At 35.7% G+C, this 21,315-nt stretch overlaps 4 protein-coding genes across 5 annotated transcripts; 2 read left to right on the top strand and 2 right to left on the bottom strand.

The window, feature by feature from the left end:
- Nucleotides 1–1,075: 1,075 nt before the first annotated feature.
- Nucleotides 1,076–4,471, top strand: LOC148627704 (uncharacterized). Its single transcript, XM_088577217.1, has 4 exons — nt 1,076–1,216; nt 1,565–1,640; nt 1,999–2,165; nt 4,306–4,471. The coding sequence occupies exons 1-4, from the start codon at nt 1,165–1,167 to the stop codon at nt 4,464–4,466; spliced, it is 456 nt and encodes a 151-aa protein (XP_088433343.1). The 5' UTR covers nt 1,076–1,164; the 3' UTR covers nt 4,467–4,471.
- A 323-nt stretch (nt 4,472–4,794) lies between these two features.
- LOC148627703 (uncharacterized) lies at nt 4,795–10,728 on the top strand. 2 transcript variants are annotated; one of them, XM_088577194.1, is made up of 4 exons: nt 4,795–4,927; nt 6,613–6,664; nt 8,947–9,095; nt 10,517–10,728. In XM_088577194.1, the coding sequence occupies exons 1-4, from the start codon at nt 4,867–4,869 to the stop codon at nt 10,711–10,713; spliced, it is 459 nt and encodes a 152-aa protein (XP_088433320.1). In that variant the 5' UTR covers nt 4,795–4,866; the 3' UTR covers nt 10,714–10,728. The 2 variants fall into 2 exon arrangements, with proteins under 2 accessions (XP_088433320.1, XP_088433331.1); XM_088577205.1 differs by having other exon boundaries at nt 4,848–4,923.
- A 5,650-nt stretch (nt 10,729–16,378) lies between these two features.
- LOC148627701 (uncharacterized) lies at nt 16,379–18,228 on the bottom strand. The gene is made up of 2 exons (XM_088564679.1): nt 17,007–18,228; nt 16,379–16,794 (listed from the first exon to the last, which is right to left on the bottom strand). The coding sequence occupies exon 1, from the start codon at nt 18,090–18,092 to the stop codon at nt 17,610–17,612; it is 483 nt and encodes a 160-aa protein (XP_088420805.1). The 5' UTR covers nt 18,093–18,228; the 3' UTR covers nt 16,379–16,794; nt 17,007–17,609.
- LOC148627702 (uncharacterized) lies at nt 16,535–17,561 on the bottom strand. The gene is made up of 3 exons (XM_088586246.1): nt 17,553–17,561; nt 17,007–17,421; nt 16,535–16,794 (listed from the first exon to the last, which is right to left on the bottom strand). Exons 1-3 carry the CDS (start codon nt 17,559–17,561, stop codon nt 16,535–16,537), a joined length of 684 nt encoding a protein of 227 aa, XP_088442372.1.
- Nucleotides 18,229–21,315: the final 3,087 nt, after the last annotated feature.

The following is a 21,315-nucleotide window of genomic DNA, read 5'->3' as shown; positions in this document are numbered from 1 at the left end:
AATATCGATGCCACTAGTGATTCAGGATACATTTAAATAGCTTAATTTCGGTTGTTCTCTAGATTTGGTGAATGTATTTGATGTATAAAAGACCAAATTGAGAAAAATGATGTGCCACCCATTGCCTGATTCTTACACAGAATGGTACCTAATAGACATGCATGTATACCTTTAGCAATACCAGCATATGTCTACAAACCCACTTTACAGTTTAATTTGGTTTAATACACAAAAATAGCTATGTGTAGCTCACAAAATTCTTTATTTTGCACCTGTTATTAATAATATGATGGAAAAAAATCAACAAAAATGCTTAAGTTGACAGTACTACTCAATTTTTATCGGAACGAAAAAAAATAACGGATATCGCTTATAAAAGTACAGGCGTGATTCGATTTAAAACAACGCTGACTACTTACTTGAAACACAAATAAAAAATGAACATGGAAGTTAATTCATCACCTTATCACCCGCTTTGTGTGGCCCTATGTAGTACGAACTATGTATAAATGTCAATGAGTTTTTTTTTTTTCAGAAATGCCTAAAATTTGCGCATTGGCAGGTCATGTCGAGTTGTAGCATCAAGTCTTTATTTTATTGGCTGTTGTACGAACTGCGTACATATATCAATGGGTTTCATTTAAAAAAGTACACAGTACATGTAGATCAGTTCAGAGTTTTACGTCACTTAACAAAAAAGAAGTGTGCTCTGAAACAGGCAAATCTGTCAATGAGTGCGGAAAGTGATATTTTGTTTTCAACTTTATTGTTTTTACGTATTATTGTAATAATGAAATCAAATAAATTTACCAATATCGCTATCAATAACGGACAGCCAGACACGGAAACGATCCATACCAGAAATATACCAGAAGGACGTAAATTGGTGATTTTGTTTCTTGTTATCAAAGTTTGTATTAACTTTTTAAGCACAATCAATCACCAAGATAAAACTAGCTTATATACAGGTGAAACAACTAACCAGTTGGCAAACTTCAATATACCCATATCTATACTCTTCACAATGGAATACGTAAGGGGAAATCAATACATTTTACTGATATCTGAATTTTATCAATTTTTGACCTTAAGTGTTCGACAACTTCTTAATTTTTTGTCGACTTAATTGGCAAAATTATCAGATTGAAGTTGTATTTCATAGGAATGTTCGACTTAAAATACATTCTTCTATTCATTTGGACATTTCTAGTAGAGGGTGAGTTATGAAAGTCAAGTAATTTCTATATAAAAATTATACTCATTGCCATGTACACTATACCATTTATCTAGTCTATGGTTTTGTAAATAAAATTGTACTACATGTGTATGAATTGTTTTTGTCCGTTATTCGTTCGAACGGCGGTTGATTTTTCTTAATCAAGATCTCTATACAAATGATTGTGATTGGAAATTACAAATACTGTATAAAAAGAATCACAAATCACAAAAGTTTTCAAGAACTGTCGTCTATGGTTCCTTGCTTTCTGATATACATGTATATGAATGGGGTCCCGTTTGTAGTTCAATTTGCAATAAAAAAAAAACCTTTTTAATTCAATTTTAGAGAAGTTCACATCGGCAGATTATTGTTACTACGAGAGATATGGATATGGGTATCATTATTATCGCGAATGCGAAATGTGAGTATTGGTACATGTTCAAGTAAAATCATCCCATCAGAAACCGGGAGTCAACACAAAGTCTTCTAATGAATTTTGTTAGGGAAAAAAATATCTTTCAATACAGTATTTTCTTACTAACAAATCATACAAGCTTTGTCAGGGGTTCAAGTTTACCATGTTTGCTACAATATAAGTGGATTCACTGACGGGTCATTGCCAAAAATGCACTTAAAAATATATATATGGTATTTTAAATTTCTCTTCAGTATAAAAATTACAAATGAAGTCGGTCGTGGCAGATTTAAACCTTCTAAATACATATCTTAATTGGTTTCATTGAAAATCGAAGTTGGTTGTAAACTCGTCTTTTTTGTAGCCCTGTTGGTACAATTATTGGAGCTGTTATCGGTGGTTTGATTGGATTTGTTGTATTGGTCATTATCGTTGCTGTTTTGTGTGGTGCATGTAAAAGTAGGGGGCGACGTGGAGGTATTGTACAACCCAGTATAGTCTCTACGGTTCAGTTATCAGCAGCGTACCACGGTTAGTAAAAACTCTCGTACAGTTGTGTAGCTTGTTATTTCAGTTCGAATCCCCAGAAATTTGGGTTTACTTCAAAATAAAATACTTTAGCCTTGTGAAGCGAAATTCGAAACGAATGTACTATGTTAAAAATGGAACTTCTTGGTATGCCTATCATTTTTATACTTCTTACAGTAACAGTGGACTTTGGAAATTCAATGAAATGCTTCGCAGGGCGCAGGTTGATATGAACCGCAGAGGTCGAACCCTGAACAGTTAAATATGGACACACCATTCAAACTTGACACAGCTTTGAATTTTGAATATATGACATTTGACATAGGATAAAAATTTGACAAGAACCGAAGTGACCACTTTTTGGCCCTTATTCCAAAAATGGTTCCAGTTAAAACCTACAAGTTCAATCCCAAATTTCCCATGGGGATATGGCACCTTGTGATCCATTCCCTTTCACTCAAGTTATCAATCAGAAATAAGAAAAAAATACATTTTTTCTGGCACATTTGTGACCCCTTATTCTTACTTTGCTCAAGTCACAACCCCACAAATCAATCCCAGTCTTCCGTTTGTGGTATGGCACTTTGTAGTAAAATGTATTTGAGATCCTTTTGCTTTTATTGAAGTTATTATACAGACATAGGAAAGTTAATGCTTCTGGCCCCTTTTTGCCATTTAATTCCTGCAAGGCTCAAGTCTTCACCCTTAAAATCAACCCCAAATTTTCTTTGTTGTCAAGGCATCTTCCAATTCAATTTAAAAGTGATTCATTCACTAATAGTCATGTTGCTGTCTTGGCATCCGAAAAATGCATATTTCTGGCTCCTTTTTCACCCCTAATTTCCGAGACGTTAAAGTATTTACCCCCAAAATTATTCCAAGTCTGACCATTGTTGTATAGAGTATTGGGGACTTCCTATACTTTTACTGAAGTTATATATTATAGTTTAATTCAATGAATACTTGTTTTAGACCCTTTTGGCCCCAGTAATTGTCTACCTTTCAAAACAACACGTTGAAGGATTATTTCAAATGCTAAGCTAATATATATATATATATATATATATATATATATAGAGCCTCTTTTATGGCTCGAGTCCGTCGGTCTTCCTTGCCGTTGAATAACCACTTTCGCTTTAATTGCAATCAGATTTGTTATTGAAGAAGCGGCCCTTACAGCACATGCGCGGATTAAGATCACCAGAAGTCACATGCATACGAATTTATCTAGGTCGATTTCTTGTCTTGCAAGACAATAAATAAATAGACACCTATTTCATGTATTTAATGTATTTTATTTGTGGATTTCAAATGAAATTATACAGGAAAAGTACAACAGTTTAGTAGAAATAATTCAAAGTTATGGTATATTTCAACAGAAACAAAAAATTACGAAAATGACAGCTAATGCAGCTTTAAACTGTCTTTCTGTATTTTCTGTGATGCATACCATTCGGCGGTCCGATGTGTTAAGTATTCATTTAAATATATATATTATACACTTTTGTTCTTAATTTTTTTTCTGTTTAACTAAAAGGATAGATTTTATTACCACTGTTTTTTTTCAATTTTATGTTAATAAATTTCTGATTTATAGCGCCCCGTGCAGGTCCGGGTGTTAAAAGAATAGGCCTGCAGCAGCGCTAAGCTTGTCGTATAAGGCGACTAAATAGTGCTGAGAAACCTAGCCGGGGGCTAGGCGCTCTGCCCACAGAGCAACTGGGATGTGTGCCCCAGGTGGTGGAATGGGGTACCCCTGGCGTGTTACATGCTGGGGTTGTCAGGCTATAATACGGAAAACCTGACCGCAAACCATAGTGGTGCACCGTGTTGGGAAAGATGCCACATTCCTCGCACGTTAAAGAACCCTGCTGTGGTATTCGGTAGGAGTAGGAACCTTTGCGCTCCGCCACAGGAGGCTAAATTGCCCAACCTTACCCATTCCCCCTTTTTCCAGTGGCAATCAAAATTTGTCGACCCTATTATCCTTGTGACCCATCCTTTCTTTTTTTCATTTTATGTTCATATTATCATCCATTTCATGTTTATTGTCTGAATATAGCTGAAATATTGCTGCTCGGACGTTAAACCCCAACAAACAAACAAACAAACTGATTTATAGCAGGTTCCTATCCGTCTACAGGACATTACAGTCAGCATCCTCCACCAGGTGGAGCTCCTTACCCACCACAACGAAATTCAGCATACCCACCCGTACAAAGTAACCCGTACCCACCACCACAACCTACTTATAACGGACAACCACCAGCCTATCCGGGAACTGCACCTCCGCCAAGTTACTGAAATTTTCTCAAGACGATAAATGACTTATATAATATAATTTATGCACTTTTTTTTTCTTTTTTCTCAACCGTGGTTCTTTGGTTTACATAGCCAGATGTGTTTTTTTATATCTTAAGTAAAAATTATTACTCCGGTCATCGATGTTATAGTCAATTTTCTCTGTTGAATCATTTTCCACTTTATGATTAAAATATTATTTATAAACCAATTAATTGTTATAATCCAATCAGTAACAGTATTTCCGTTTTTCTACACAATGTTATGTAATTCAATTGGGTGTTAATTAACATTACAATGGATGAATTAATGTACTGGATTAAATGCTTGTAAATACTTCTAGTTAGGTGTAATCTCTTTGTTGTTATTTCTTGTTTTGTTTGTAAACAATACAGTTTGTACTATGAACAGGAATATACCGGTGGTTAATTTGTTTAGGACTTTTCTTATATGGAATACCGTAGGTAAGTTTATATAGATATATTGTATGTTAAACTTTTTTTAACCGAGAGACTTCTTATAGCATCCCTACGTAAAATCTAAGTCATTTTTGTATACTCAAACTACACCTCAATTTTTGCCATTTAAGTGTAATTTTTTTATGAGTTCTCTGAACTAGCATTTGAAATATATTCCGATGTAATTTGTGACAGACTTTTACGAACCGGAAGCGGGTATTATTATAAGTAAAAATATTGAAATAGACCAGAGGGGCATATTAAGTCAATGGACGATCCCAACGACAAGATAAAAGGCTGCCACTCTAAACCAAGCCTACTAGAAGTGTAGTGACTGATTTTTCTGAATTTCGCTTTTTACCCTTTGACCCTACCGGTGCACCTGGTCCATGCTCCCAGTTTTAAGTGGTCCGAGTTGCTCATTTGCTTTTGTTACTTTGTATGTATGATTTTAGTTACTTTATGTTCTTTGTTGTGTATGCCTGTTTTCCATGTCTGGTCATTGTCCCTGGATTACATTCTTTTGATTACCGCTATAAACTTGGTTCCCTTGATTACTCTTAAAGACGCTCTTCCATGGAAACGCAAGTCACCTGATCACGATTCTGTTTCCCTATTTGGCATAATACTGATAACTTAGTTGCGTTCGAAAAAGACTGTATAGAAAACTGAAATTGTGTGTCATGTGTTATTTCCTGAATGAAATGTAGAAAATTACAAGTAAAAAGAACAAATTTTACTGTGTCGGCTATCTTTTTTTACAGACAGTACTTGTTTTAAACTGGTAATTTTAACTCTTTAATATTTCAGTAACTGTAAGCATTCATCAAGTGATTATATCGTTCTGTCGGTATGCTATACGTTTAAGTATTCTGTTGAGGAGCGTTGGGTGTATTACTGAGTGAATTATATCGTATGTTTGTTTGTTGTCTCATTTCATTTTTTACCTTAAAGTAAAAGCTTATTAATGCCTTATAAAACTAGTTTACCCCACCACAGTTTCTCTCGCGCCCGTCCACAGTCAGAATATGGTAATTAATTGTACTGTGCCGTTATATAATACTTTAATGAAATATCATCGTTCTGTTACCGTCGATTTTTTTTTACAATCAATATTGATGCTGTGCACGAATCACCCTCATACATGTAGGTTTATATGCATCCAAAAGGAGGGAAATTTGCGTTTAATCGCAAAGCAGGAAGAGAATCCTGATTATAAACACGGCGTGTATGAATATAATTATACACGGCATCATATACTTTCAATCATTTAGTTATAATAGCGAGGTTTATTCGTTAAGGATCTTCCGCACTGAACTCTGTACAACGGAAAGTCACCCATACGCAACCAGTATTTATCTTTATAGATCTCAAGTACGTCAGAAAAAAAGAAAATACTTCTTATCAAGAAAGGATATTAGCCTTTAGTTTAGGTTCCTGTCAAAGACGCAATTCTAACTAAGTTGTTATTTTACAACTTTATGTTTTAATTTCCTTTCTGTTTCTGAAGCATTCTCATATAACACATATTAAAATGTTGTCTGTACTGGACTTAGTACTTTTAGTAGTACTATAATTATCTTTTACATTTAGCTTCAATTCAAATTTTTTTTTTAAATTTAAGGACTACTTTCATAAGAACTATGTGGTAATTGCATAGATTAATACAAAATATTTATGTTTTTTTGTAGACTTTATGAAGCTATGTGAATGTGGGCGGTATAATTTATATCAAGATCACGGGTAAGTTAAATATATTAATATAACAGGGGCGGAGTAACCAATCAATGCTTCTGACAGTCATAGCTTTTACTTTTTATAGAACATTGCTCCGCGACCAAACTGTAATTACAATACGTCAAGTCATTTTCATAAGGTAGTATTTCTGTAAAATTAAAACGAGAAGATGAAGTATTAAAGAAACAAATGAAATGTATTGGATAAGTTTATAAAACCTCAATCCACGACATGAACATGTATTTTGAAACCTTAACGACAAGACAGTTCCTCTTGGATTTAAGTCCATAACTGATATGCATACAGAGATCAATAGTCGGATAATACCAGATAAACCCGTCAACACGGTGAACTGGAAACACACTGTCTTATCAATTGGACCTTTAGATTAACTTTTTTTCTTTTTCTTTTTTTTTTTGTACATCTTCTTCATCTGAAACTTAAAGAATCTGAGTGGTTTGAAAATTTAATATTTGTGTCGCATTCTTTAACCCGACCGAAAGCGAGGAATTAACAAACGACATAAATGGCCAGTTTTTATCGGTAAAACAGTGATAAACTGGAGTTTCCGTGATTTATTTCGATTCTAATAGGACTAGTTTCTTCATATTTTTGAAAAGACGCGGGTTGTCAGTCGCACGAATCGTTGGTCATGTGTTTTTCACTTTTTTACCATGGCTGTTTTCTAAAGAGTTTGAAGCACGTCAAGTTAGGATTCGCTAGAAAAAGAAAAACGAATCTGGTGAAACGCAACAAATGTACCATGGTTTAGCCTTAATAAAAATAGTAAAATACTTACAGAGATGACTACTAAGTCCATCAGACAGGGTGATGACAATATTTGTAAAGATATGATTCCTGAATTTAATACGTAACAAACAAAATTAATGTCACGGCATTTATAAGTAATTTTACTTCCTTTCAGTACTAAGATACTTAGTTTAATATATTAAAGAAGAACAGGATCTTTTTAAATGTCTTATCTATAAAATTTCTTCAAATTTGGTAGATTGGTCAACAAAACAATACTCTGTATTTACTTGCAGCTGTTTTTAATCGTGATTCCAAATTATTTTTTACCTTAAAAATACCAAAACAAGTTTTCACTAATTAACTAAACGTCTGCAAATAGAAATCTCTCATGATATTTTGTTATTCGAAAGAGTATTCAATTTTACACATACTAAATAAAGTAATTGGTGTCTGGATTAGGTTTTGATAAGTAAAGAGCTAAAATTAAAAATTAAAGCAACATTGTTGTTATATAATAGCGCTCCCCTTATGAAATTGACATGTAAAGATGAATGGGTCATTTGAAATATACCAGACGATTTGCATCAACAGACAATTCATAACTATTAATTTCTTCCAGGAATTGAAATGACTATTCCGGGGGGGGCTCCTTCTGTTCGCCAGACGACTCCCTAATAACTGATAATTTGATAAATTTACTAAAACGTAAAAAAAGTCGTCATGGGGGAGGGGGGGGCAATGTTACGTTTCCGTGATTTTGAATTTACGTTTCAAGAAAAAAATACTACCTTTCCGGAAAAAAGACATTTTTTTCGGGATTAAATGTATGTTTAAAGTTAGAAGAAATTTTTTAATGCTTCTTCTGTTCGCCCGACGACTTCCCATTAACTGATAATTTGATAAATTTACTAAAACCTAAAAAGTCGTATGTTAAAAAGCGCTAATGAGTTACAGTCATAAAGTGTTCCATAATATCAGTTTTAGAATAATTCTTCTACCCGACGCGTCGTAAAAATCTCTGGAAGTTTGGTGTATTGAAGACAATGTAGTCCATTTTCTCGTTTTCATGTTTCCACTGATTCAGAAAATGTTCTCAGAAGTTTGAAGTATCAGAATGGTATTTTTTTTATTTCGGAAGCGTAAACATTGATTTTTTTTAATTACCAGTAGACGTTTTTATTAGTTGGATGCATTGTAGTATTCTATCGACATTTCTGAGTGATCACCTAAGATTCCAAGTGTAAACAAAAATATAAAAGAAACCCCAACAATTGGGGCAGGATATCGGAAATACTACCACATGCACATGTGCCGATAATGCAAGTAATTTTACTTATACTTGATAACTTCACAAATAACCGAGTTATACAACACTTAGAATTTTGTTTTCGACATCCACGCCCTTCTATCAATATTAGTATAATTATCAAATACTAATATTTCATAGACCATTTAACTCTTAGTTAACTTCAAATTGATTGTAAACTTGACTACGTTCAAACATATTTTTTATTTTGATCTTCATTTCTTTGTAGCTATGGTGGTCTAATCGTTGGTATAGTCATCGGCTCTATAGTTGGAATCTTCGTTACAACCATCATAATCAGTCTTTGTATCAAACATTATTGTAAAACAAAAGGAACAAGAAGCCGAGTTATACGACCACACACGATATCATGCCTAGGTACGTATTAAATACTTGCATACGAATCTATCATAGTCTGCTAAAACGAGCTCCGGTTTGCTAGCCAGCATGACATAACAACAAAAAATCGAAAGTTTGAACTTTACATTCAGAAATTATGAGACTATTACAGAGAAGAAGCGTCAGCGACGTCTTACATATGTAAACCTCTGTAAAAACATGAATTTGAACCGATTTAATTGATTTAAACCAAACTCAGCACAGAAATACGGCACCGCATGCAGATGTGCCCAAACATTTTGAAATTTCAAACATGGCCGCCGTCCAAACTTTTTTTAAAAATCGCATAATGACAGTAGGGGAGCTGGGGGACATCATATCACGCTGTACGTAACAATTATATCTTGTTTGAGTATTAGTAGTTCCGTCTCTCCGACAGAGGCAAAGCTTAAAATCATATTGAAACTTTCATCAACCCAAGTCCCATATTGTTTAAAAACCACTTGTAAAAAGTTCTGGGTAGTGTCCGAAACCTTTCTAATTGCTTAGGTTAGAAAACGCACAGGCTTCAATGATAATGTCACTTTATTTAATGGATTCCTTGGACGATACCTTTAAAATCGCGAGTTTCTGCTAGTTGTTGAAATATTGGCAAACAACCCATTTGCAAAAGAGTAAAATATTCATCTAAAACAAAAACAAAACACACAATACAAAACAAAACAAAAATAAAAATACAGATGACATACACAAGTAGCTTTCAGGTATTTATACCAATTAATCTCTTTTACAATCAAACATTACGATGTTTAATAGTATATAATTTATTGCAATGAGTCAGGGACACCCTACATGAAATATTCACTCCCTTGTTGAGTTTATTAGTCAGAACTAATATCATTTTTATACAGAGAAAACGTATGAAATATATCACTGTAGTCTTGAAGTATCGTGAGGCAAAAAGGTTTGATGTGTATTTCGCCTATTTTTGTTTTACATATACATTAAAACTAAAACATTATTGTGGAGATTTAGACCAAAGAAGAAGAAATATTTAATCCTTTGTGAAATGGTTAAAATACACTTTAAACTTTTCTTGACCTTTTCTTAATACAACCCATCAAAATTATATCTTTTTCCCAAGCTATCTAAAATATTTGGTTTAAGTTGTGTATCCTCTAAGTTTGTTGACCGAGTTCAGCAATAAACAATCCCACAAACGTTTCTATTTTAGGTTTATCACTACATGTCTCCCTCTAACATGAACTTACAATGTATACATAATCATACTCCCTTGACATTGCTAATCTTTGATAAATATGCTGATCATGCAGTTAATAGATTTCGTGATGGATCATCCATTTACGGTTATTCAGATTCCTGAAAATTCATCTTGACTTGATTTTCTTTGTTTAAAAACTGACTCAACGTTGAACTACATGTATGTTACTATATTTTAGATAATAACCAGCAAAGAGCAACATTTCAACCACCTCCACCTTATCAGCAATACGACCAAAGCTGTCAACCACCATCATACACTGCAGTCACAACTAATGAAATATCTAACTGTGATAGAAATTACTTATTACATTTATACCTACAATTATATCACGGAGTTCCTCCTAGAAATTCACCACCACCGTTTTATCAATAAATGAATAATACACTCTTGCGTAGTCTCTCGCAACTGGAGGTTGAAAGACGTGCAAACGTCATTGAAACAGTGATAAACTCATAATCTGTCTACATTTTTTGGCAGGGGAGAGACACGTACATGTAAACACCTGGCAACACTTCCGCTTCCAAGGTTGACTGGACAGAGTTAATATCACATTAAATTTTAACACAAAGACGGTAACTAATCCGGCTGCGCAATCAAACGAAAACTATAACTGACAACTCCAATTTAATATATTACATCTTCTTTATACGCTTCGGGAGGGAGCGTTAATGGTTTATTATCTACTGGGTTCTGCACACTTGTGGTCAGTGAAACATCAATACCCGGTTTGTACCTTCAGTTTCAGGTGCTTAACATAACATTACGGCAGCTTCATTTGCGTATACTCTGTAAATTTGATTAAGAACCAAACCAGTCTCTGAAAGAGTAATCAAGGGAACCAAGGTTATAGCGGTAATCCGAAGAATGTAATTCAGGGACAAAGACCAGACATTGAAAACAGACATACACAACAAAGAACATAAAGTAACTAAAATCATACATACAAAGTAACAAAAGCAAATGAGCAACTCGGACTCCACTAAAAACTGGGAGCATGGACCAGTTGCACCGGTAGGGTAAGCGTCCTCTGCTTTTCTAGAAACACCCGCCGAGTTGCTCATAAAAAGTCAAGTCCGGGATAGACAAACGAGGGAAGGAAAACTATGATCCGTTGAATAAATCAGTTTTCATGGTGCTGATGGATACACCATATTGATCCACGAGTTCATACAAAAAGTCTGCGCAAGCTCTGGCATAACGTATGAGTTGTGCTATGAACACTCCATACGCAGGAGTCGAAGGGATATTGCCACAGATGAAAGGAAAGTTGACAATTCTGAATGAAAAGTCATCACGTTTGTCGTAAAGTTTGGTCTATAGTTTTACTTTACCATCGATTTCCAAGTGTAGGTCAAGATATGTGGCTGACTTCACAGTGTCTGTAATATCCTTTATCTCAAGTTCTTTTGGGTAGATGAAAATATTCGTTAGTTTTGATGAATAATTACAAATTGAATCATGATAGCTTTTCCAAGATAAGATAGGCCATAACAGTTTGCAGTATAGCGTCCAAATGTTTATGAAAATGGCGAAACCAATATTACCGATAATTCTTGGTTACTTAAAATTGCGAAATGGTAACGAAATAAAACGAAACGAAAAGAATCGATAAAAAGAGAATTGAAACGAAACAATTCGAAACACAATGAATCAAAACAAAATAAAACGATACAAACCGAAAAAGAATGAAACGAAACTAAATGAAATAAAAGAAGTATTTTAAGACGTTACGAAGTTTATACATGTAGGAACCATAATGTTAACTTTTGCCGAACAATTCGACCCAAAGACATTTCGGACCATGACAACCCATAATTCCTTACGTATGCCATACATCTTAGCCCATAGACATTTCAAAACCATGACCATTATGATAATGTATTGGGACAATTAAATCGTACATCATTACAAAATTTACCATATTGGAAGGTTATAAGAATAATATATCAAATCAGAGCTGACAAAATAATTAAAGGTGTTTTTTATTAATGTTTCCCCGGGAGCGTTAAAAGGCTTCACCTTCCTCATAATTAAGTAACATTGTCAATTAGAACAATTGGATGCAGACATGTATAGATACTAAGAAAAGTGGCTTGTTCAAATGTTTTGCAACACCTGTATCTTCCACTGTTTCACTGTTTATACTACGGAGCGGGGTTAATATACTGTTTTACATATGCCTTTCGTTCAGTCATTTCGTAACACTTTTTTAATATTTTTTTGTTTTTAGATAAAATAAATATTGAAATTACAATGAAGTCGTTACTGAATGTAACCCCCTTCCAATAAGTCTCTGAAATACATTTTGTAATATTACACAATTCTTACAATGACCCGTGTTCAATGATATTAGTTTGCACTGATGTTTTGAAAATTGAAAATTGAAAATACCACATACCTTCTCCAATGCCGATGTGGCATGCAGTACGTTGGCGAAACAGTACCTTTCAACAGGCGTATGAATGGTCATCGCAGTGACTACAAATGCAAATCAGACCTCCCTCCAAGTCGCCATCTTAGATCCGCCGGACACACCCAGGAGGATCTCCACAACATTGTTGTTACGATTAATAGAACATAATAAAAACTGGTCAAAATGTAAAATGGTATCTCGGGAAAGCTTTTGGAAGAAGAAATTGCAAACAACTTCTCCAGATGGAATTAACGAGAAAATATAATTCATTTTTAAGTCTTGGTCTAAGGCTGGTACAGCCCTACTTGCTATACATCAATACGCCGTACTACTATATTTGGAATTTTTATTTTTTTTAAATTGTTTTCCACAGTTAATTGTAACTTTGATAAAAAGACCCTCTTTGTTATTTTCATTCAGGCTCCTTATCAGTTGCTTATGTGAGCCTTTGATAAAGGTACAATTACCCACAGCGTACGCGATTCAGCTTCTGAATCTGTTTTGATCTTGAACTTTGTGAGTTTTATGCTCATTATAGTTTTATGCTGAGGAAAGATATCAGTTATCCGAAATATTCAACTTAAATGTTCTGGTGATGTTAAACATAGTTAGACGTTAATTTAAGTTATTGTTATGTTTCGCATCGTTTTTAACGATCCATCACCCCGTATATATATGTATATTTTTTTCCCTGTATCAATTTGATCCGATGAAGCAGTGCATAGAATAGAGTCGTCACATTCACCTAAGCAAGTGAATACCTGTGACGTAAAGAATTTCACTGACAGTTAACGAAGATCTTGAACATTGTGTCATAATGTTATAAACACATGTTGTGTGTTGGTCTTGAACACTGAACAATAAAACTAAAAATATTTACAAACACTGTAATAAGAAACTACAAAATAGAAAGAACTTAATGTTTTTCGCTAATTCCGTGTGGGTGTTAAATACGGAGTTCTTTTATCCAAAATCCCTCCCGCTTCACTCTCTGTAGATCGCTTCAGAACGTGTTTGTTCCACGATGAAGATTTTCATTTTGTGGAAATCATCGAGGCAGTGGTTTGGTTAGTTCTATAACATAAAACCACGCATTTTATGTTTATATTTCACGTTTTCATCGGATATTTTCATTTTTTGTTTATAGTCAAAATGCGAGGTTTTAACATTGGACGCCATTCTGCAGGAGTGACGTTCCGGTGAATTGACCTGATTGATTGATTGATTGTTCTTTTATGCCGTTTCGGCCACCAGGGCCATATCACGGTAAGAACATTTAATGTAAGGAAAATATTAAAAGCAAGATCAAAGTCTCTTCAAAAAATAATGAAATTAAAACAAACAGCTATTTACATATAAAAAGGTACATTAAGGTAAACATTAGACATAAAATACATATAGAAACATAACTTCGATAAAACATATATAATATCCTTGGACGACCCATCATTTCTGCTAATTGTCACCCTACCGAAAACATTTCTGAGTTTGTGGATTGCCATCTCCGACCACTTGTTCAAAAGCTCCCGTCATATTAAAAGACACCACGGACTATCTGAGGAAAATGGAATCAATGAATCCTTTACCTCCCGAAACACTTCTGGTCTCCCTTGATGTCACTTCACTCTATACTAATATACCACATGATGACGGTATAGAAGCCTGCAGAGAAGCTTGGTAATCACGAGATATTTTGGACCCCCCTACCGACTGCCTAGTTAATTTACTCACTTTAGTTTTCAAGTGTAACAACTTCACTTTCAACGACGAACACTACCTCCAAATCAATGGTACAGCTATGGGAACGAAAATGGCTCATTCGTATGCTAACATCTTCATGGGTAAATTAGAAAATCAAATAATCTCAACATCTTTATCGAAACCCCTCTCTTGGTTTCGGCCCCGTGCAGGTCCGGGTGTTAAAATAATAGGCCTGCAGCAGCGCTAAGCTTGTCGTAATCTGATCTGCAATAGTCTCCAGATGAATTGCTTCCAAATAAAGTTTTATTCGAATTCCAAAAGGAGGGGTTTTGTTTTCATATTTTCGATAAATGTCGACATAAATAGGATTAATGACACAGTCGTAGGCAGGGCTATCTGGGTAGGCCATAAGTTTGTTTACATATTGAAGACCTAATTTCAAACGTCTGTCTCCAATGGATGGTTCATTTTCCTGGGCATAAAGGCTGTCAATGGGAGAGGTTCTGAAGGCACCAAGGCAAAGTCGCAACCCCTGGTGGTGAACAGCGTCTAAAATTTTAAGGTAAGATTTTTTGGCGGAACCATAAACAATAGATCCATAATCAAGTTTAGACCTAACCAAAGATCGATATAAATTTATTAACATTGAGGTATCGCCCCGTGCAGGTCCGGGTGTTAAAAGAATATGCCTGCAGCAGCGCTAAGCTTGTCGTAAAAGGCGACTAAGTAGTGCTCAGAACCCTAGCCGGGGGCTAGGCCGCTTTGCCCACAGAGCAACTGGGATGTGTGCCCCAGGTGGTAGAATGGGGTACTCCTGGCGTGTTATATGCTGGGGTTGTCAGGCTGTAATACGGAAAACCTGACCGCAAACCATAGTGGTGCACCGTGTTGGGAAAGATGCCACGTTCCTCGCACGTTAAAGAACTCTACTGTGGTATTCTCCCGGAGTAGGAACCATAGGGCTCCGCCACAGGAGGCTAAATTGCCCGACCCTACCCACCTCTCCCTATTTCCAGTGGTAATCAAAATTTGTCGACCCCATTGTCCTTGTGCCCCATCCCTTTTTCATTATTTTCATCATTTCATGTTCATTTTGTCATCCATTTCATGTTCATTGTCTGAATATAGCTGAAATATTGCTGCTCGGACGTTAAACCCCCACAAACAAACAAACAAAATAATATTGAGGTATTAGCACCCTAATCGGTACTGGACACCATTTTTAAAATATCTAGTGCCTTAAGACACCTATATTTAAGTCATTTGATATGGGGAAGAAAAGAAAGTTTACTATCAAAAAGTAAACCAAGGAATTTTGTTTCTTCTACTATTTTGATTTTATTACCAAGAAGGCGTCGGGTAGTTTCGCCCTTTTTCCCATTCGCCCTCTCGTTGTATCCCCTTTTTCCCGTTCGTCCGGGTTGTTTCACCCTTACTGCAGGGTCGTTTCGCCCTCATTGGATATACATGTGTTCATATATACCGAGTAATTGATGGGTCATTTCGCCCTCCTTAGATTTATTTTCCTGTTAATTGGCGTGTGTTGTGACAGGTAAGAATACATGTTTTTTCTGTGAATAAAAACTTGAATGTTTGTATAGTAGGGGTTGATCTAATTGTTAAATTGATAGATACTTGTACTGGTATTCCTTTTTCTTTCAGATAAAGCCCATCAGTTGCTGATTCTGAGGCAATGTCACAAGAGATATTTATTGAGAAATGAGAAAATTGGAAGATATTGATAACCAATAATGTCATTATATATCTTTTTCGGCCTCGAGAATAAATGTGATATATGGTGATGACAGAAGAGATTAATATAAGTTCTGAACATTTATTTAAATAATTCATGAATATAAGAGCACAATTACTAACACATTGTTACAACAAACTGTTTAAAGAATACATAGAAAATGAAGCATGATTAAAATTTGATTGAGAATAAAAGCACTATTTATATAAGTTACATATAATAACACATAGTAAATGACAGGGTTAAAAATACAACATGATCATGGGAATTATAAAAGCACTAATTATAATAGTCACTACATCGTTCAAAAACACTGGATCACAATATCACCAGTCGCAAAATCGGTATATATGTCCAATCTTCTTGAGGAACGTTGTTGTTGTCATCTGAGTGGAAGGGTCCTGGTACATGGTCCACAATTCCTTGAGTTTGTCGTCCAGTCGGTTGTAGCGGCGATTGGTCTCCCTGGCAAGGTCATCGGAAGCAACACTGATGGCGATGAGTTCAGCCTCCCTTCTCAACAGCGGGATCAGTCTGTATATTCCACGGCCGGAACTGGATTTCTGGTTGAGTCTGGTGTGCCATCCTAAAATGAAAAAAAACATGTTAAAATTGCAAGGAAAATGTATTTCAAAACCTGAAATGAAAGAGGTTGTTATACATTTCTAGTATATTTAGTTATGTATCCTATCGTGGATTCAAAATAAATTTCTTTTATTAAATTGATATTTCTTTTCATTTTAGTTTAACTATATAGGTGTTTGATATTAAATATAAACTCAATAAAAATATAGATACCTTCCACGTCGTTATTCGTACGTACGGACAGCTGAAAGACGCTCCACGATTCCACTGGAATAACTGAGTTCCGAACCCACTGCCTGTCGATGTAGGTGACGAGGGCTCGCAAATTGTCTGTGTTGGCCTTGGAGTGTAGGTTGCTGAACGTCTCTCTGATCTGGGCTGATGGAAGAAATGGTAGGGACATCAGTTGGCGAAGGTACCGGTGAAGTGAGTCATTCTGTCGGTAGGCGGTGGATAGTCCCTCCTCCTGGATACGTCTCCAAATGGCCTGGGTAAAGTGGAAAACACAGCCCTTGATGTCGATGCCTGGGTAGACGAGTCGTAGGGCCTGCCATAGTCCTGTCTCGAAGTCGGCCACAAATCCCTCCACGCTGACGTTACCTAGTAGTTGCTGCAGGTGAAGGAGGACCTGGAAAGATTAAAAAAATATTTGTAAGATAAAGGTATTGTTGGATCCAGTATTTAATTTTTTTTACCAATTACAAGTTCAATTCATTGACTCAAGTTTTACTAGATAAGTTCAGAAAATCAGTACTATACTGGATCCATCACATTTAATAATACATGAAAACAAACGAAGCTCATATTAAGATGTATTTATAATGCTTTAAATAAATGATCAATTATAAAAAGATTGAACATTAAAAAGTGAGTTGGTGGTAGTACATCAATGGATTGAGTTTGTGGTGGTACATCAAAGGATTGAGTTGGTGGTGGTACATCAAAGGATTGAGTTGGTGGTACATCAAAGGATTGAGTTGGTGGTGGTACATCAAAGGATTGAGTTGGTGGTGGCACATCAAAGGATTGAGTTTGTGGTGGTACATCAAAGGATTGAGTTTGTGGTGGCACATCAGAGGATTGAGTTGGTGGTTGGGAGTCATCTGGCCAGTTGGACGTCTCACATGGTCTACATACAAAGTGGATGTTTGCACCTGACTTAACGGCATTGCGGTATTGCAGTTGTGCAATACCCGTGTTACATATACGATGTTGCCATTTCTGACAAACATCGCATGTAATGGCGTGCTGTCGGTCGGTTACTGGTCGGGAACACTCTATGCAAAGTTCAGTAGGCATACTGGAGTTGTTTGGGAATGCCGGATGATCCCATGGAACTCGTATTTAAGCACCTCGGTGAACGATGCCCAAGCTATTCGATCTTAAGATCAAACTATTACCACGATCAAGCACTGAAGCCGTGAATGCAATTACATACGGGTTAAAACATTATATACTATTACAAATTAATTAAGTTTAATACTAAAGCTGTGAATTCAATTATACAAAGGTATAGTGTAGATCAATTTAGAACTAATTATGTTAAATGCTGAAGCTGTGAATACAATTAAATATGGGTCAATAAATTACCTACTATTAAACATGAATTGATTTAATTGCTTAAGCTGTGAATGAAATTAGCAAACATTTAATTGAAAAGAAAAGATAATGCATTCTATATTGTTTTTGACAAGCTGTCTATGCAGTTACGCAATATTCCGCAGCATTCAAAATTAAACAGTGAACTTGTACGTATGAATATGTACATTTAGAGAGAGAGAGAGATCTAAATAACTATTCAACATTTGTAGGGGCAAAATCTTCGATCTTTTTTTTTCTATCAATAAATAAATAAATAAATAAATAAATGTCTACGGAGGATCGAGAGAATTCAATAATTGCCTAGGGGCGAAAATCTCCGACCTTTTTTAACAGAAGAAATAAATACATAAAAATGGAGGGATAAAATGACTCATCACATAAACGAACTCTTTTTAATGTATCATCAACTATTTATTTGTTGTAATGATACATAAACGTATTAGGGAGTGAATATTATAAACGAATTAGAGAGGGCGAAACGACTCACATCGAGAACGAAGGCTAAGATAGTAGTAAATAATATTTATAAGGAGAAATTCCTTATTAATAAGGAAAGGGCGAAACGACCCGGAACCCCATAAAGAAAGAGATCTGGGTCCGAATACAGCTTTCGCTTTCGACAAAAGTGCATACCAACAGTTTTAGATGTAGAAAACTTAAACCCGTTCTCCAAGCCCATTTCTCAATTCTTTTGAGGCAAAGTTGTAACTGCCTTTCAATATTACACATATTTTGTCCCCTGTAGCAGATCAAAAAGTCGTCTAAATACAAGGAACTGTCAATATTGTCCTTCAAAACTTGAGCTAAACTATTAATTTTGATACTGATACTGAAAAGAGTGACAGAAAGAATACTTCCCTGAGGAACTCCCATTTCCTGTTCCTTCTCAGAAAAAGTCGAATTTACCCTTATATTAAAATGACGATCTGACAAAAAATTAGACAAGAACAGAGGAAGTGTTCCTTTCAACCCCATATCAAATATATCTTTTAAAATACCATGTTTCCACGTCGTGTCGTAGGCTTTTTCTAAATCGAAAAAGACCGACACAATGTGTTCATTTTTAGCAAATGCATTTCTGATGAGCGTTTCATACCGGACTAAATGGTCAAGAGTAATTCTGCCTTGCCTAAAACCACACTGAATATTAGTGAGTAAGTTGTGCTTCTCAAGGAACCACACATGGCGATCATTGACTATTCGTTCCATTGTCTTGCAGACGCAGCTTGTCCATGCGATCGGGCGATAATTTGAAGGATCCGTATGATCCTTTCCTGGTTTTGGGATAGGGACAATTGAAGCCGTTTTCCAGATGGACGGAACGTTACCGGAAGTCCATATCTCGTCAATTAACGCAAGAAGTGTATGTAGAGATGGATCAGGAAGATGTTTCAAAAGTTGATAGTGAATATCATCTAGCCCACTAGCTGTATCGTGGGCTTTAGTCAGTGACGATTTTAGTTCCTCTGTAGAAAATTGAGGGTTGTAGGATTCAGCATTATTTGACTTGAAGTTTAATTTTGTTTGTTATTTTTTTTTCGGTGGTTAAAGTGGTATTACCAACTTTAAGGTGTTTCACTTAAGAATTCGAATTTTTTCCTTTTACTTTTCTGATAAAATTCCATAATTTATTGAGGGAAGTGTGAGATTTAATACTAGAATCAAACTTTTTCCAAGAGGTTCGTCTGGCTTGTTTACAAGTTCGTCGTCCCCGTGCAGGTCCGGGTGTTTAAAAGAATAGGCCTGCAGCAGCGCTAAGCTTGTCGTAAAAGGCGACTAAATAGTGCTCAGAAACCTAGCCGGGGGCTAGGCGCTCTGCCCACAGAGCAACTGGGATGTGTGCCCCAAGTGGTGGAATGGGGTACCCCTGGTATGTTACATTATGGGGTTGTCAGGCTATAATATGGAAAACCTGACCGCAAACCATAGTGGTGCACCGTGTTGGGAAAGATGCCACGTTCCTCGCACGTTTAAGAACCCTGCTGTGGTATGCGATAGGAGTAGGAACCTTTGCGCTCCGCCACAGGAGGCTAAATTGCCCGACCTTACCCATGCCCCCTTTTTCTAGTGGTAATCAAAATTTGTCGACCTTGTTGTCCTTGTGACCCATCCTTTTTTTTATCATTTTATGTTCATTGTCTGAATATAGCTGAAATATTGCTGCTCGGACGTTAAACCCCAACAAACAAATACTAGTACGTCGAGCTTTTGCTCGAAGTATTCGGAAGTTTGACAGATCTGCTGGTGTAGGATTTTTGTCAAACCGGCGATGGGCCTTTTTGCGTTCTTCGATCGCTTTGTCGCACTCATCAGTAAACCATGGTTTACTAGGCCTTTTTGGATTTGTCGAGGTTTTAGGTATTGTTTTAATAGCAATTGATGTCAGTCTTTCATTAAATAAAAAAATTGGATCTTCAAAATCCCTCATCGTTTCTAATCGTAATTCTTCAAGACAGTGGGCTTCTTTTGGAGTTTAAAAAGAGGTTGACGTTCCTGTTTTGGAGGATTAATGCTCCAAAATAATTGGAAAATGATCACTCCCGCACAAGTCATCATGAACTCGCCATGTAAACTCTGACAGTACGAGAGAATCACAAATGCTTAAATCAATAGAAGAAACGATCCATTGCCTGAATGAAGGAATGTTGAAGATCTGTCATTAAATATGCACAAATCTTCTTGCTGAAGGAACTCCTTAACTTTTTTACCTTTATCATTCGTATGATTACTTCCCATAAAGGATTATGAGCATTAAAGTCACCGAAAATAATTAATGGTTTGGGCAACTGTTTAACCAAATCAACTAATTTATTTCTGCACAAAATTGAATTAGGGCACTGTGAATGGAACAAACGGTTATGGTTTTATCAAGGGATAACCGAACGACCACTGCTTGTAGATCAGTAGTTAAAGGAACTGA

Source organism: Perna viridis, chromosome 1 (genome assembly GCF_037379345.1).
Source record: "Perna viridis isolate PV_CMFRI_1.1 ecotype Kerala chromosome 1, ASM3737934v1, whole genome shotgun sequence".
Taxonomy (NCBI): Eukaryota; Metazoa; Mollusca; class Bivalvia; order Mytilida; family Mytilidae; genus Perna; species Perna viridis.
This window is presented reverse-complemented; position numbering and strand designations above follow the sequence as displayed.